This window comes from Hemibagrus wyckioides, linkage group LG15 (genome assembly GCF_019097595.1).
Source record: "Hemibagrus wyckioides isolate EC202008001 linkage group LG15, SWU_Hwy_1.0, whole genome shotgun sequence".
Lineage (NCBI taxonomy): Eukaryota > Metazoa > Chordata > Actinopteri > Siluriformes > Bagridae > Hemibagrus > Hemibagrus wyckioides.
This window is the reverse complement of record NC_080724.1, coordinates 8,615,316-8,630,369: the sequence shown is the minus strand read 5'-3', so window position 1 is coordinate 8,630,369 and position 15,054 is coordinate 8,615,316. Positions and strand designations below refer to the sequence as shown.

At 42.2% G+C, this 15,054-nt stretch overlaps 1 protein-coding gene across 3 annotated transcripts in view; it reads left to right on the top strand.

Annotated features, from left to right (window-relative positions):
• The window catches only part of magi3a (membrane associated guanylate kinase, WW and PDZ domain containing 3a), a 146,778-nt gene that overhangs the window by 68,730 nt on the left and 62,994 nt on the right, over window positions 1–15,054 (top strand). For all 3 annotated transcript variants that reach the window (XM_058410535.1, XM_058410534.1, XM_058410537.1), the window contains one exon: window positions 11,171–11,287. In XM_058410535.1, coding sequence (XP_058266518.1) covers window positions 11,171–11,287 — 117 coding nt within the window. The remainder of the gene's footprint in view (window positions 1–11,170; window positions 11,288–15,054) is intronic.

Sequence of the window (15,054 nt, the reverse complement as noted above, 5' to 3'; positions counted from 1 at the left end):
ACTTCTTTTTATTTTTGTTGTTGTTACATGCAGGTATTCACTCAGTCACAACAGCAGCATGGTGAGCGATCATTTGAAAGCGTGCTCAAAAAAAAAAAAAAAAATAAATAAATGTTGACGCCGAACGTGTCTCACCAGCCGTAGTTTCTGTTTCGCTCCGCCAGTCGGATAGACTCTTTGTTCAAGGCCGATAGGGCACAGAGGACAGAGGTTGCTTTGTACAGCAGCGTGTTAGGCCTAGTCACTGCTGCAGGCAGATGGATGAGGAGCTGCATGGCCTTTGAGCGGGGCCAGAAAGGCGCACACACACACACAGCCTTTTCCCTGAGAAAACCTTTACACACACTTGATGTGCACATATCCTGGCACAGCAGCAGTATCAGCCCTCTTTTTTTTTTTTTTTTTTTTACCCTGAGTCATGTGAGTAGTATTAGAGGAAAAGGGCAGAGTAATCTCTGGCTTAGAATTGAGATTGATCTCCCACAGCTCTGGTAATTGTTAAGGCATCCCTTTGGCTCTGGCATTATTTATCTAATAAGGGCCTGTTAGAGCAAAACACAAGGGCAAAATAGGAAACATGGCAGTACAAGCAAACACACAACAGTACATTTTGGAAACGCAAACAAATTTCGGAAGCAAATAAGGCAAAAACACGAGAAAATGTAGAAACATGGCAACAAAAACACACACCAAATTCGGAAATATTACCGTAAAAACACAACCGTAAAATCAGAAACATGGTTGAAAAAACAAAAGCATGCCAGTAAATATCTGATTGGACATGTGGAGGAATTGCACAGTTATACAGCTAGAAACCTTTTAAACAGCATTTTTCAGATTGACGCGTGCTGTAGCCAATCAGCAACGAGCATGTGATGTTCAACGAGGACGTCCTCTTTCTATTTTGAGTGAATGTCTGTAGTAGTTTTGGTCACATTTGGTCTTGATGTGGTAGGTTAGTGGTTGGACTATGGATTAGAAGGCTGTGAGTTCAATTCCCAGGTCCAGCAAGCTGCCACTGTTGGGCCCTTGAGTAAGGCTCTTAACCCTTAGTTATTTAAAATGAGAGAAGTTGCTCTGGATAAGGGCGTCTGCCAAATGCCAGAAATGTAAATTAATGGTTTTTGAATTTATATATAGAATATATACACCTGTTTGCACCTTAACATGGCATGCTGATGAGGTCCTGCAGTAGTAATAAGCTCTGGTCAAGTTACGTCACAGAACTGTGACGTCTTTTGATGTCGCTTTGAGCTGGCCTCTTCTGTCCTTTGTGATACTTGAGTGGCGTTTTCTATTTCTTTTCTGACTCCTCTATCCACAATCTCTTTTAAGAGCCCTGTTTCGCTCACACATGTAACTAATCACTTCAGCCCGTGTTGCTGCCAGACTCGGTCACGCTTCAGTGCAGATTCTGAGGACATCCTCCGATAGTGGGAGGAACAGAACACGGGACATTGCGAGACCTTTAAATGAAGAAACCGAGAATCTGAAAATGCATAGTACACTCGCAACACACCACTGGCATGAGACTCAAAAGGGCAGTGATGATGGTACGCACCCATCATATCGATGCTTGCAAACATTCCTAATAAGTATTGTTCTGGGCTGGATGGAAGCCAGAAGGCTCCAGAAACATACAAGGGTTTTTGTTGCTCCATTGGCCTGGCTGGTGACCCACTCCATAATTAATGTGTGCAGCTGTTTTTGGGAGAAGCAAGTTATTGCTTGGTCAGATCTGGGAGGTTGTCTAATCACACAAGGCAATAGCTGAGCCCTGGACCTGGGTGGAATCAACATTTATGTAAGGGTTGTTTTTTTTTTTTTTTGTTTTTTTTTATCAATCATGGAACTTTTCATCTTGGCAAAAAAGCACAGCTGCATTCTTTTCATATGGGTAGTCATGTTGGTGTGACCAGTTCTGGAGAACATCTGGAATCAACCATATGAAAATACAGTGTCTTTGTTGTGCAGCTAAGAAGAACAATGTCTGATCCAAAAGGCATTGTGTTTGTAGGTTTTTTTTTTTTTTTTTGGACTCCCATTGTTGTGACTTATGAAGTTTGACATGGAGCGAAGTGGTTCTTGTTCTCTTATTTCAGCTCCAGTTACTCCCGACGCCGTTTGCCGTGGCAGCGGCCTGTTGTTGAGGGAATATTAATGTTGCCTCCTGCAAAACATTTACCCAAAGCAATCACAGATGGAAATGTGGGTGATATATACTAGGGAAGTAACCGAATGTGAACAGAACAAGATAATTCATTCTTAGTAACAGCCCGGTCACGGTCATGGCTGTTTTATATTTTGGGAAATGAAAGGAATTAAATTCTTTAGACAAATCCAGGGGTAAATGCAAATAAAAATCATAACTGTGCTAAAGAGATTCTCACCCAGGTTGCTAGTTGTGAACTGGAGTGACATAGCTGAAGTAGAGAGCTAGAATTTTTACACTTTTTTTTTTTTGCTTTCTTTTGCCAGTGCTTTCAGGGATATAGTAGGATTTTTAAAAACAAAACAAATAAAAGGTTCTGGTTTAAGCCATGCCCACTTTGCTTGTATTTAGAACAGTAATTAGACACTAATGGGGAGATTATTTGAATGTCTTGATTGTACCGATGGTCCCCCCTGGGATGTGAAATAGTAAAATCTGTTTTTTGTTTTTTTTGTTTTTTTCCCCTTCACACGTCAAATACATCTTAGCATTCCATTTGGTCTGGATTAAAGCATGTCATCAACAATAGCAGCATTCTCCAGCTGAGGAATGTCTCACTGCCTGGTTTGTCCACTCTTGAGCAGGACCTATGAACCATCCAGATCCCTTAACCATAAGATGGATGGTCTTAGGGCATAAGGTGCATCGCTTAAAAGGCCCTATCAGCACGCAGTGGCCAGCCAGTCGATCGCTCTTATGGACGGCAGGCGTGCGGTTAGCTGTGCTAGGGCCTTGATGGATGACTCCGATATGACGGAGCGCTCCCCTAGAGAGCAAACTGGCCCCAACCGGAGATGGAGGAGAGATGTTTGATCTGGGTCAGTCATTAAGAAACATTGTGTTTTCTTTGACTGGAAGTTAATTCTCAATTTGCATTAATGCAGAGGCACACCTTGCGAATCCTAAACACATTTACGCACCCTTTAAATACACATGCGGCCATCCTTAAGGCCATAACGGACACCAGGCACATACTGACGCATACGGATACGGATTTGCCTCGGCTGGTAATTACTCCAGAGCAGATATGCTGAGTCACACAGGCATCTGCAGGCATCTGTGTGCTCACTCAGCAGTCAAGAGGCGCGAGGCCGTCACACACACGGCTCTCCTGCAGGCAGACTGCACGAGGCCAGAATAACAAGAGGTTTGTCGGAAAGTAAACCAGCATTTAGGGGCTTCGAGTCTGCACTTACCTCATGCATGCTGTACACTCAGTAAGCTTGTCCTTCAGCATGGAGGCAGGGATTTGTTACTGTACCTAACAGCTTGCACTAAATTCATCATTTATCGATGAATTTAGAGCAAATTCATCATTTCCAAGCAGTCAATAAATCGTTAAGTGTGTGTATTTTAAGGTGCCCTGGGGCTTGTTAAATACATTGCCATTTCAAACATTATGATAACTGAAAAATTACACGAGGATTTTTGTGACCCTTTTGGTAGAGGCTGGTAATGTGTCATTGTACTGGGTGAGGCAAGGTGAGAAATCTACTCTTCTGTATTACATGGATCCACTGATTTCATGGGTCTTTCTTTTTTTTTTTTGAAGCTGTTGGAGAGAACAGACTCTCCTGTGAAACGATTTACAGTCTGCAATAATACTCTTTCGTTCCTCTTTTTGCAGTCGGTGTCCTCTCAGTGGAAAAGCAAAAGCCAGTGTGTCTGGAATCCAATCCTAAAAACCCAGATTCGGTCAGAAGCTGTGAATCTTGACGTTGTCCACAGTGTTTATCCTAACTTGCCATTTTCCCACTATTGTTGTACCGGGTACAGCTTGGAGCAGTCGCATAGTGCCGCTTTGATCCGTTCCTATTCAGTCACTGTGCCGTTAAATGGAATTCTATTTGTTCTACACCTTTTCGTCACATGTCTGAGCTTGTTGAAAGCTCTCAGCGGGAAGCGTTGCCTAAAGGACAAGTCTCCCATCACAGCTCAGGGATCACAGGCAGTCCTGCTTTGATGTACTTCACCTAACTTCTTTGCGCTCACTCCCTCTTTGCGCCTGCTGAGTGCCAAGACGCGATATATGAGTAGAAATTCCTGGCTACAGTGCAATATCACACTGGACCCAGTCGGGCCATGGTAAGAAGTGCTGGATGGCTGAATGGGGATGCTCCAGAAGATCTTGATCTCTCATTTTTATACCTGATTTTCTGTTTCTCTTTCATCTATCTTCACAGTGCATTGTGGGTGCTGTAGGTATATGTCATTACAGAGAGAAAGCTTAGGGGGACTTGTCTGGGACTGGTCTTTCCAAAAGAATGGGACTTTTAGATCTCTGCACCCTTTCATGATAGTTTGATGACTTGCTGTAGGCTGGATACTTCTGAAAAAAAGTGCTTTTCCACCAGACACTGTAGTATGGCTTGGCTCAGTACATTAACATTTATCCTGCATATTGTTATTTCCTCTGCCAAGTGACCCATACCATGACTAAGTACACATGCTGAATTCGGTTAGTGCAAACCACTGAAATGCAGCTGTGTCTCTTGGTAAGAGAAACGTTTTTAACGAAGAGGACAGCATCGAGATATCCAGTAGTAGCATTGTATAATCCCTCTAAATTTTTAAATAAGGTCAATTTGAGCAAAATCTTAAATGCTTTCCTATTTGCTGTACTTTTTCAACAAGGAATAATGTAAAGGTATCACACTGACTGGTGCAAGAGTTTTCTTTGGAGCTGGACATACAGCATTATCACTGCCAGTTTCAGTGCCATCTTTAAATAATTACACAAAGGTAAGAAATGTAAGTAATAAGTTAAGATAAAGTAAGCTCTAAAGCTAACCTTGCTTTGGTCATACACAATATGGCTGAAAGTTTACGGACATTTTATGATCTCATTCTAGATTTCGTCCCCTCTTTGCTGTTACAATAACCTCCATTCTTCTGGTTTTCTAAAAAGGCTTTTCACTAGATTTTGGAGTTTAGCTGTGGGGTTTCGTGATCATTCAGCCACTAAAGCATTAATGAGGTCAGGCAGTCATGTTGGGCAACGCCAGCCTGGGGTTCAGTTGGCATTGCAATTCATTCCAAAAGTGTTCAGTGGGGTTGGAGGCTCTGGCTTTTTAAAGGAAACTCGAGTTCTTCCACATCAGCCTTGGCAAACCGTGTCGATGTGGAGCTTGCTTTGTGAACAGGAGCATTGTCATGCTGGAACATGTTTGAGTCTTGGAGGAAGTTGTAATGCTACAGCATGCTAAAGATATTGTATGGTATATAATTTCATCTCTCTAAATTTGTGGCAACAGTCTGGCGGATCACGCATATATTGGTACAGTGGAACCTCGGCATATGATTTGCCCTCCCTTCCGAATTTTCACTTTAATAGAAATTTGTATCTGTATTTGCATTTTCAGCATATGAACGAACTGAACCAAAGTCGCGCGTACATTCGGGAGCTGTTCCAAACTTGTTTGCGTCAGTGGAAAGCCAAGCGAAGCGAGTTTATGAATTTTCTTAGTCTGCGAAAACTGTTTTGAAAGAGTAAACCCACCGAAACCAACATTGCCTTTGGCATGTGTTCAAAAGCTACGTGATTTTTCGTGCATTTTTTTGTTGACGGATTGGTGGCGTGGGTGGTCTGTTCTATTTTTAGCCCAAGCTTGATGGCACACCTTCCTGTGAAGAGCCTTGACATGGAATGCTTGGCTTGGGTCAGTTCTTTGTAAGCAGCCATACAGTTTACATACGCTTCGTATTGGGAATATTGGTAATATTTTTGGGTGGCTGGAACAGATTATCTGCATGTACATTATTTCTAATGGGGAAAAATTTGTTCCGCATTACATATTTTTGCCTTAAGAACTCGCCTTCAAAACGAATTTAATTCGTATGCCGAGGTTCCATCAGATATGGTTAAAATCTAGAAATAGAGTAATTAATGACGAGGAATTCACTGTCCGTGAGAAACCATCACATACATAGTGCATGTCAGTTGTAGACTCTGAGAAGTGCACTATAACACACATCGTAGTTCTCGCTCAAAATTTCGAAAGTTTTAGTATGCCGCATCCCTGCAGATAAACATTTTGCCCTGTGTGACCTGCAGTAATCACCAGTCTGAGAAGATCAATCTGAAAGCAGGCCAGATTGCTTAGTACTTGTAGAGGCAGGTAGGCATTGATTTTTGAGTAGAGCTTTATGGTACCTGCAGTAATTTGCCACCTTTGCCCATTATTTTCTCTCTTAGTTCAGACTAAGCATCAAACAAGGCTGACTTGATTTGAGGATTTTCGCAACGGTTCTGGATGGGTTGCCTCGGTTTCAAGTAAAATCAAACCTAGACATTTCTCTTATATTTTGAGCATGATCAGATTTCAAGTGACATTAAATGTCTCGATAGCCAGGGTTTGATTCTGTACATTGACGTGTATTCTTTTGGAGCTGGAAGCCAGGTGATATTTGTAATGTTGAATAGTGCGTGTAAAGATTCATCCCAAAACAGACCACTGAGCCATATTTGCTGTTTAAAAAGTTACTACTATAGAGGAAGATCAGCTCCTGTGATGATCTAGAGAGCGTTTCATTTGACAAACACAAGATAAATCATAAAAAAATGAAATAATAGTTTTCCAAGAAGTGCCAAATTAAAATGAGGACATCTCCCCTCCCAGATATGCTGTTGTCCATTTTGATTTTGCGTGCACTTTAACAATGACGCCGAACTAATAAACCTACTTCTACAGTGTAGGAATGAAGTACAGTGGGAGGGATTGTGCCACTGGTTCTAATGAGCAGATAGCACTCTTGGTGACACTACATTTGCCGAGGTCCTCAACTGGCCATTAATAAGCTCAGGGTAGAGTTTTTCCTGTGACTTGCTTGCACATCACTGTTATGAGATGGCCTCATTAGACTCCTGCGCTGGCTTTTCTATGACATTTAAGCAGCCCCTCTAATTGAAGAAGAGGATAAGTGTTTGGCCAGAAGCATGACGCAGAGTTCACCGTCTTGGGTCAGAGCTCAGAATAAATAGATTATAATCTACAGAGACATGAAAAGAGTGGTATGAGCTGAGAAAGTGTAGGTAGATATAAACAAGATAAGCAAATAGAATGCTTTCCACCTTCTCACACCACAGCTTTTAACGCTTTCCCGTGTTCCTACAAGACGCTTAAATAATTCCTTCAAGGCTTTTAAGATGTAACCGCTGTAAAGATTAGAAAATGACCTTTTCTTGCAAAGTTTCAGAAGTGGTTAAACTAAAGAGAGAGACTTAATGTCATCGTGAAATAGGTCTGACCTTTATTTATTATGTATTAATTGTTCCGTGTTTATTTTTTTTTGGGTTGGAAAACTACTTTTCATTTGATGCAAAGATGACACTGAAACCTGAAGTCCTACACGCCTGAAGATCACACCCGACACCCGCTGTCCTCGTTTCTGTCACCCGCCTGAACGCAGAAATAATTCATGATGTCTGGGGAAAATGAAGCCTCGACTGGAGGCTGTATTCCGTGTATCGAAGGTTGAATCTATTGAAGCTTAAAAAGCTGTGAACGTCATCTATAATGATTAAAACCATTTGAGAATTGAAGATTAAAAATGGCCGACATCCTCGCTTCCATTAGAGAGTAGCCATATTATCAGAACAAACCCCGCCTCTTCCTTTGATGGACACCTGAAATTTTTCTACTGTTCTGAGGGGGGAAAATTTTTTATTTCGGTCGTCTCAGAAGCTGAAACCAGACGTGTGAATAGTAAAGGTTGAACACCGCAGGCGAAAGTGTGACATCTGTTTCAGCTTCATCACGTGGGCTAGGTGGGTGTGTATCATGTTCACTGACCTCCTCTAACAAGGCTGCGGTTTGAAGCATAACTTCTTTCAGCCTACACATTCCGTCCATCTGTTTGCATTATGTTTATCGTCTCCATTTAATGGATGGATTTGACGTCGCATCTTGTTTCTAGGTGATAAAATGGTTTTTGACAGATTTACAGATTTAATGTTTTTTTTTTTTTTCTCCACTCTCTGGATTTGTTATCACCTTCTGTGATTCAACGTGTATTTAGTCTTGCTCAGTTGAATGATTGCCTTTCATATACAGCCAAAAACCCACACGTGATCGATTTTCATCCAATTTTAATATGTAAGAAAAATGCCTCTTGCGGTAGTTCGGGCTTAATTAAGCAGATTAAATGGAACGTCGTAAGCAAGTAAGACAAGGACAAGAGCTCAGAAGTAGGAGGTCAGGTCAGGATAACAGAGAGATGCTAAAGCTGTCTGATTTCTTGCCCTGGTAAAAATGGCTCCAAAGCTCAGATGATGAGGCACAAAGGAAGATTTTGTGTACCCTACCTCCCACAGACAGTCTGCTGGAGTCATAGTGCTGAGCTGCAGGAGAATGAATGTGGCTCCCTTGAGAAACGAAGTAGCTCACTTACATTACCTTGAAGCCAATTCACAAAGGCTTGACCCCATCCCACAAAAGCAATTAGGAGTAAATGTAGACTGTGCATGAAGGCTGTGATTGTACCCGGTCCATACCATACCATTCAGCTCATTTTGGACCTTCTGACTTTTGCTAACTGTATGTAAAACAGTACATGCTTTCAAATATCTTGCACATGAGGCTTTCACCTGAAGCATTCCCTTTCCAAGCATTCCCTGATCCCTAAATCCCGCTTTCTTCCAAAGAAAAACGAGAGCTCTCCATCAGATGGTGTTTTTTTTCTGCACTGTTTTGTATGAAAAATAGGAGAGCTTGCGGAGATTCCGCGAGTGAGAAAGCAGCATTATTGTGCTTACATTTTAGCCTCGCTCAACCACGCAAATTTATACGGGTAATAAACTGGATTCAGGGATCTGCTGCGCATGGCAGAGGAGAAATTGATTTCCTGGCAGATTACCATCAGGCGTTTCTCAGCACGTCGTCTTTGCTACTTGTCTTAGAGGTCCTCACAATGCAAGATTCATGACCGAGAATGTCAGACACGCTTGAAAATATCCGAGCCCCAAAATTAGTCCATGACAAGGACCATGTTATAATCATAAGAAAAGGAGGCTCTCGCAGTTCCCACAGTCCCCCCTTTGAGTTGGTTGTGGGAAACATGTTGGCGGGAAGCATGAGCAACATGTCATCAGCGTATGCGGCATGCTGCAGGATCGCTCTGTTGAATAGAAGGCATGGAAGCTTTTGCATGGGAACTTGGACTTCATGCAGTGTGTTTCAGTTACAAACGAACAGCTATTGTGGCCTGACCTAAATTCCTCTCATTCACTACGCCTTTACAATGTCCAAAAAGTTTTCACAATGTTTCTCTTGGACATGATCATGTAGTATTTTTTTTTTTTCCTATACTTTTTTCCTCCCTGACAGCCATAGAAAATCCAGTATAGATCAGAACACACTTTTCACGAGTCAAACGCCAGGACCGGTTTTCGTTATGTTTTATGACGAGCCACATACAGCCCTGATGTTTTTAATGAGCCCAGTCTAGATCACTCAATAAGCGTGAATTCCCAGATAAACCACTTTGGATTATTGAGGGGAGTTCTCATTTAGTCATTATCGATCCTTCACGTTGGGTTGAACCGGGCTGAGCAATAATAGCTTGCAGGTGTGTGGTGGCCAGACAGAGTGATGCAATTGTAAGGGGAGACGGGAGGATATTGGCTTCACTCTTCCTTTCCTCTTCCCTGGAGAACTACTGAGGGAAAGAAAGACATTGAGACTGCAGAATGGAGCAGCGCTCTCTAGTGAGCTAGGTATTTTCAGCAGAGTTCAGCACTGCGGTGGACTAATGTGCTCTTGTGGAGAAAAAAAAATGATGTGGATCTTTTCAGTCACGTTTCAGAGGCCTACATAACATCAGGGCAGCTGAGCTATTATTATTACTACTGTTTGTTTCTTATTTATTTAAAAGCTTGCCAGAAAGGTTCAACAATTGGGATCAGGATTCTTTTCAAATCAATAGGGTTCTGTTTTAGGCCACACCCACTTCAATCCGAATATAGATACAGACACCGATTGCAACAATGTATTACACCCCTACAAGATTGACCAGTGTGATCACTGGTCTCATAAACAGCACCAACTAGGACGTCTTGCCTCCTGTATCAAGTGTCTGGTAACAAACCTCTAAGAACACTCCACTTTTAACGCGGATGTTCGCCAAGCCCCTAAATAAAGCATGGAATAAATCATCTTTCACTGAGACCCGAGTTCCATAGAGAACACACAAACACAGGTCGCGCCCGAGCCTCCTTAGCCATGTTCCACATTAATAAGAGTAATTAATGCTTTAAAATGAAACCCAGAACACCGCGCCTCTTAAGTAATTGTAAGAGCGCATTAGTATGCGCCTCAGCTACCCAATGAAACGAGACTAATCAGGAACCCAGTAGGTCATCCTTTTAATCTCCTCCTGGGGGAGGAGGGGGAGCTACTCACATTGGAAAGTGATTTGTTTTGATTGCATTGCTTTCAGAATGAGGTGGGCGACACCATGACGGTGCGGTTCGTATTTATGCTACTGCAGGACAGCTCCTGTTTATAAATGCCTCCTCTCTTTAAGCACCTAGGAAAAAATAACAAAAAAAACAACTTCAGCTCCCCTTGTCTCAGGCATCTTTCCCAGGATGCTTTGCGCAGCCTCCTCATCAGCCAGCTAAACCCCTGGCGTTGGAGGCGATAAAGATCTACATTGTTTCAGGCTGTTCAGCGAGATGCCCGGTATAGACAAGAGAGACGTGATTAGTGGGACATATGTCCTTCCTTTAGGGTTCTGGAATCATCAGCCAATCAGATAGAGGGTTGAGAGAGGTCCTGTCCGATTTCTAATCGCAGCAGCACTAGGTTTATGATTCAGTCTGATTTATTCACACAAGTAGACGCTGCAGATGGTGCCTCCTATGGTCAACCGAACAGTTTTGTCCGTGATCTGATGTATAAACGACGTGATCTAGTAGTCCGCTGGCTTACACGTCTGCTGTTTTTGTCGTCTCTGTAGGGAAGGTGTTAAACACGGATCTGCGCCACTACCTCAGCCTGCAGTTCCAGAAAGGATCCTTGGACCACAAGCTCCAGCAAGTGATACGAGACAACCTGTACCTCCGTACCATTCCCTGTGAGTACACAAACACAACAATCCATATCTATTCATCCCATACTGCCCTGCATTTGTCTTCTGTTTTGTGTAGAAGTTTTACCATACAGTAATGTGCGCTAATGTTTACACCAATAATACAGCTTTTATGCTAATAACACCATCATGCACCAAATCTGTTTTTGAAAGCTAACAGTGAAACCTGGTCATTTGAGATTGAGATTGTTGTTTATTTTTTCTCCCCCCAGTGACATCAGCTGCTAACTTTACAGCAACCCTAAACCACAGCATTAAACGCATCAAAACGATTTCAAATGAACCGTCTTTAAAGTGTTCCAGGACGGAGTTTTCCTTTAAAGCCCCCACCTCTCTGAAGCTGTTTCAGTCCCTAGTGTATAAAACGTCCCCTAACGCTGCAGTACAGAAGTGTAAATCTTTGCAGCGTCTTGCATGCTGCTAGGCATCTTTAATCCGCAGCCTTGCTGCCTGTCCAAAAGCAGCTCCTGGGGAAGGAGATTGATGCCATCGCTGCTACACTTCACCTCCTTTTTTACTCTCATTCACTCACTCACTCACTCACTGGCTGGCTTTCTCTCAGTCGGACCGTCTGGCCAAGACGGACTTTGTTTCATTTTTCATTTGCAGAACGTTTCCGTTTTTGCTGAAGCTTCACGCTGCGAGAAGACGAATCCCTCATTTTCCCACAGGAGCTCCACATTAAAATCACTTTAAATCTGTACGGATTTTTAATGTCAGCCAGCCATATTTTTCAGTTAATGGAGTTACTATGAAAGCGGTAAACCCCATTAGTAAATAAGTGGGAGAAATTTCTTTTGTTTTCAGGTGGTTTCGGTCATTTCTACTGCTTTATTACATTCTGCTGTTTCAAGCTGAGGATCCTTGATGACTGTTGCAACATCTGACCTCAACATAACACTTGTTGAGTGTTTGCTTTAGACTGATGTCAGGTCTGTCATAGCAGTGCATCCTTCAAGCTCTTTCCAGCCAAAGGGAAAAGACCCACTTGTTTCCTCATAGCAGTGGCACTGCTGTGTGTATTAAGGTGCAAAAGCTTAGAACAGCGATAAGGATCTTCATTCTGATGCTCAGCTTCAGACTCACTTTATCCTAATGGAGAGTATCCATGTGTTTCTCTTTCCAAAAACACCCTACTGTAATCTGTTCAGTCTCTCTCTCTCTCTCTCTCTCTCTCTCTCTCTCACACAAAGAGACACAACTCACAATAAGACATAAATCTGAATATCTGTCAGCCAGTTCAACCAATAGGCCTCCTGGTGGTTCAGCGGCAGGATCCCGCACTCTCATTGCTGTGGCCCAGGTTCAATTCCCAGACAGGGCGATAATCCAGCCACTGAAGAGTTAACTCTCAGTACTGGTCCCAAGACGGGATTAAATAGGAGGGTTGCATCAGGAAGGGCATCCGGCGTAAAACCTGTGCCAAATAGAAACATGCAGACCAAATGATCCGCTCTGGCGACCCCGACCAGAGAGCAACTGAAAGAACAATAACCTGCTGGTTCGACCTAACTTTACCTCCTTCCACAGTTGACACTCAACAGCTCTGTTGCCACAAATGGCTTCCCATTGGTCTAGTCTGGTCCCTCTTAACATGTGATCAAGTCTCAAGGAGCTTTTCTTTCCATTGTTGCTTCTGACTTCATTAGGGATCTACTGCTGCGTTTGAGACTGAGTTGCACCTGAAATCGCCTTCCACTCGCCAATTTACCGTAGTCTTCTCAAGTGGCAGTGAAGTCAAATCAACATGGCCAATCCCTCTGTAAATACTACACTGCCCCTTCCCTTCTTTCAAATTAGTTTAAGTAGTATTGCCATTATTTAGGTCAGTTAATATACAGACACGTTTCATGGTTTTTGACCATAATAATGCTGTTTTGAGAAGATAATCAGTAACAGAGTTCTCGCTAATGTTAGGAGGCTAGCTTGTTGCTTAAGCGACGCACTTTGGTCATCTGTTAATGATGTGCTTCAGTTTAAGTCCAGATTGTTATAGGAATATTTGAATTTCACTATAGTAGACCAGCACCAGAAGCAACTCGGTCCTGGAGCTGTAAAAGTGCTCTTTTTCTGAGCTTTACATAATGTGACACAGCAAACAAAAGACACTCTTTAGCGGAGGTGTCCATGTGGAAAATGACATTATTGCAACTTGAAGAAGAAAAAAATTACCCGTTCAAATCACAGCCACAAGTCTACTGAGCTTCTTCTGACAGTGTCTGCTAAACGGAATTGAATTGTTACTTCCTGCCTGTATGGGCTGAATGTAGATCCCCAATGCCATGCTCACGCCGCTTTATTCTGACTCACAGATGACTCAGCTTTTCAATTTAACATGTCCTCCCATTGCGACACGCATCTGACTCGACATTGCATCATAACACCGAGGTCCTAGCAGTTCTCTTACAAACTGTTGCTTGTGTGTGTGTGAGAGTTTGCAAGCAAGTCACCTTTAATGGCATAAATGAGGCATCAGGCAGTGCTCCCTGCTCAAACATTCAGGTTGTTGAGTTGTATAATCTTTATTAAGATCGTAGTGTTTTAATTATGAATGACTTGCATTTTTAAGAAATTGTGATTCTCTGAGGATTATTCTGGACTCTGAGGGTGTAGATCTTGAACTTGTGTTACATAGGTATATATCATCTTGACACTTCAAGGATAAAGGATCAGGATGTTGATTTTAGGAAGTAACTGAATACGAAGACATGTATTAACACACACACACACAATGTGGGTGGTGTTGGAGGATGCACAATAAAACAAGAGCAAAACAATACTTAGTGTTTCTATGTTAATCCCGAGTAACAAAGGATGCAGAAGTTTAACTGCATGTTCAAGTCTTCCAGGGAAGTCGTAATTAGGACATGGGATGCGTCCTAATGGGATGCCGGTCACTTTGCTCGGAGCAAAATGGAGGCGTACCTTCTCTTAATTAACTATAAAACAGCCAGATTTTTGTTTAACTCTACTACTTCTACAAAATAACTAAAATCAGCATCTAAAACGAGTAAACGTTCAGTTTCAACATATTTACTACAGACGTTGCAGCCATTGATTCCACCGTGTTTCTGACTGAAACGGCCCCAACTTGGAATCCAAAGAGTTTCCAACTCATAATTACGACTTTCCTTGTATTTCCTTATGGGAAGTTCGTATAGACAGTTTGGGATATTGTAATTACGAGGTCAGGTGCATTTAAATCACTTTGCTCGGCGCATGATGGAGGCGTACCATCTCATAATCTCTTAATTATATTAAAAAATATAGGTTTTTCCTAGAACTGCACATCATGTGTGTGTTGGTTTTTTTCTCCATCAATTTATAGCTATAGATATAGTGCTATAAATATAACATCAACTACAGACTTTGTATCCATTAACTCCTGCATGTTTTTACTTATTGACACACACACACCCAACTCGGAAGCTTTGAGCTCAAAGAAAATCCAGTTTCCCCACTCGGAATTACAACTTTGCAGTGCGTAAACACATAAATACCGTCTTTCTGAGTTCACAGTATAAACAAAGCCACTATATGTGTACAGTATATAAACCACATGTATTTTGTCATGAGCAGTTATGTACTCAAGCCGCTGATGGTGTTTCTGTCTCTCGGATTGTTTCTAATTGTTTTCTAGAGGCTTCCAGAGTTTGTGTAATCTCCTTCCTTCATTTATTAATGACATTATTGCGTAGTTAGATTTCTCAGATACCTCGATCTGTCCAGTCGAGGCTCTAGTGGAGCTGGTC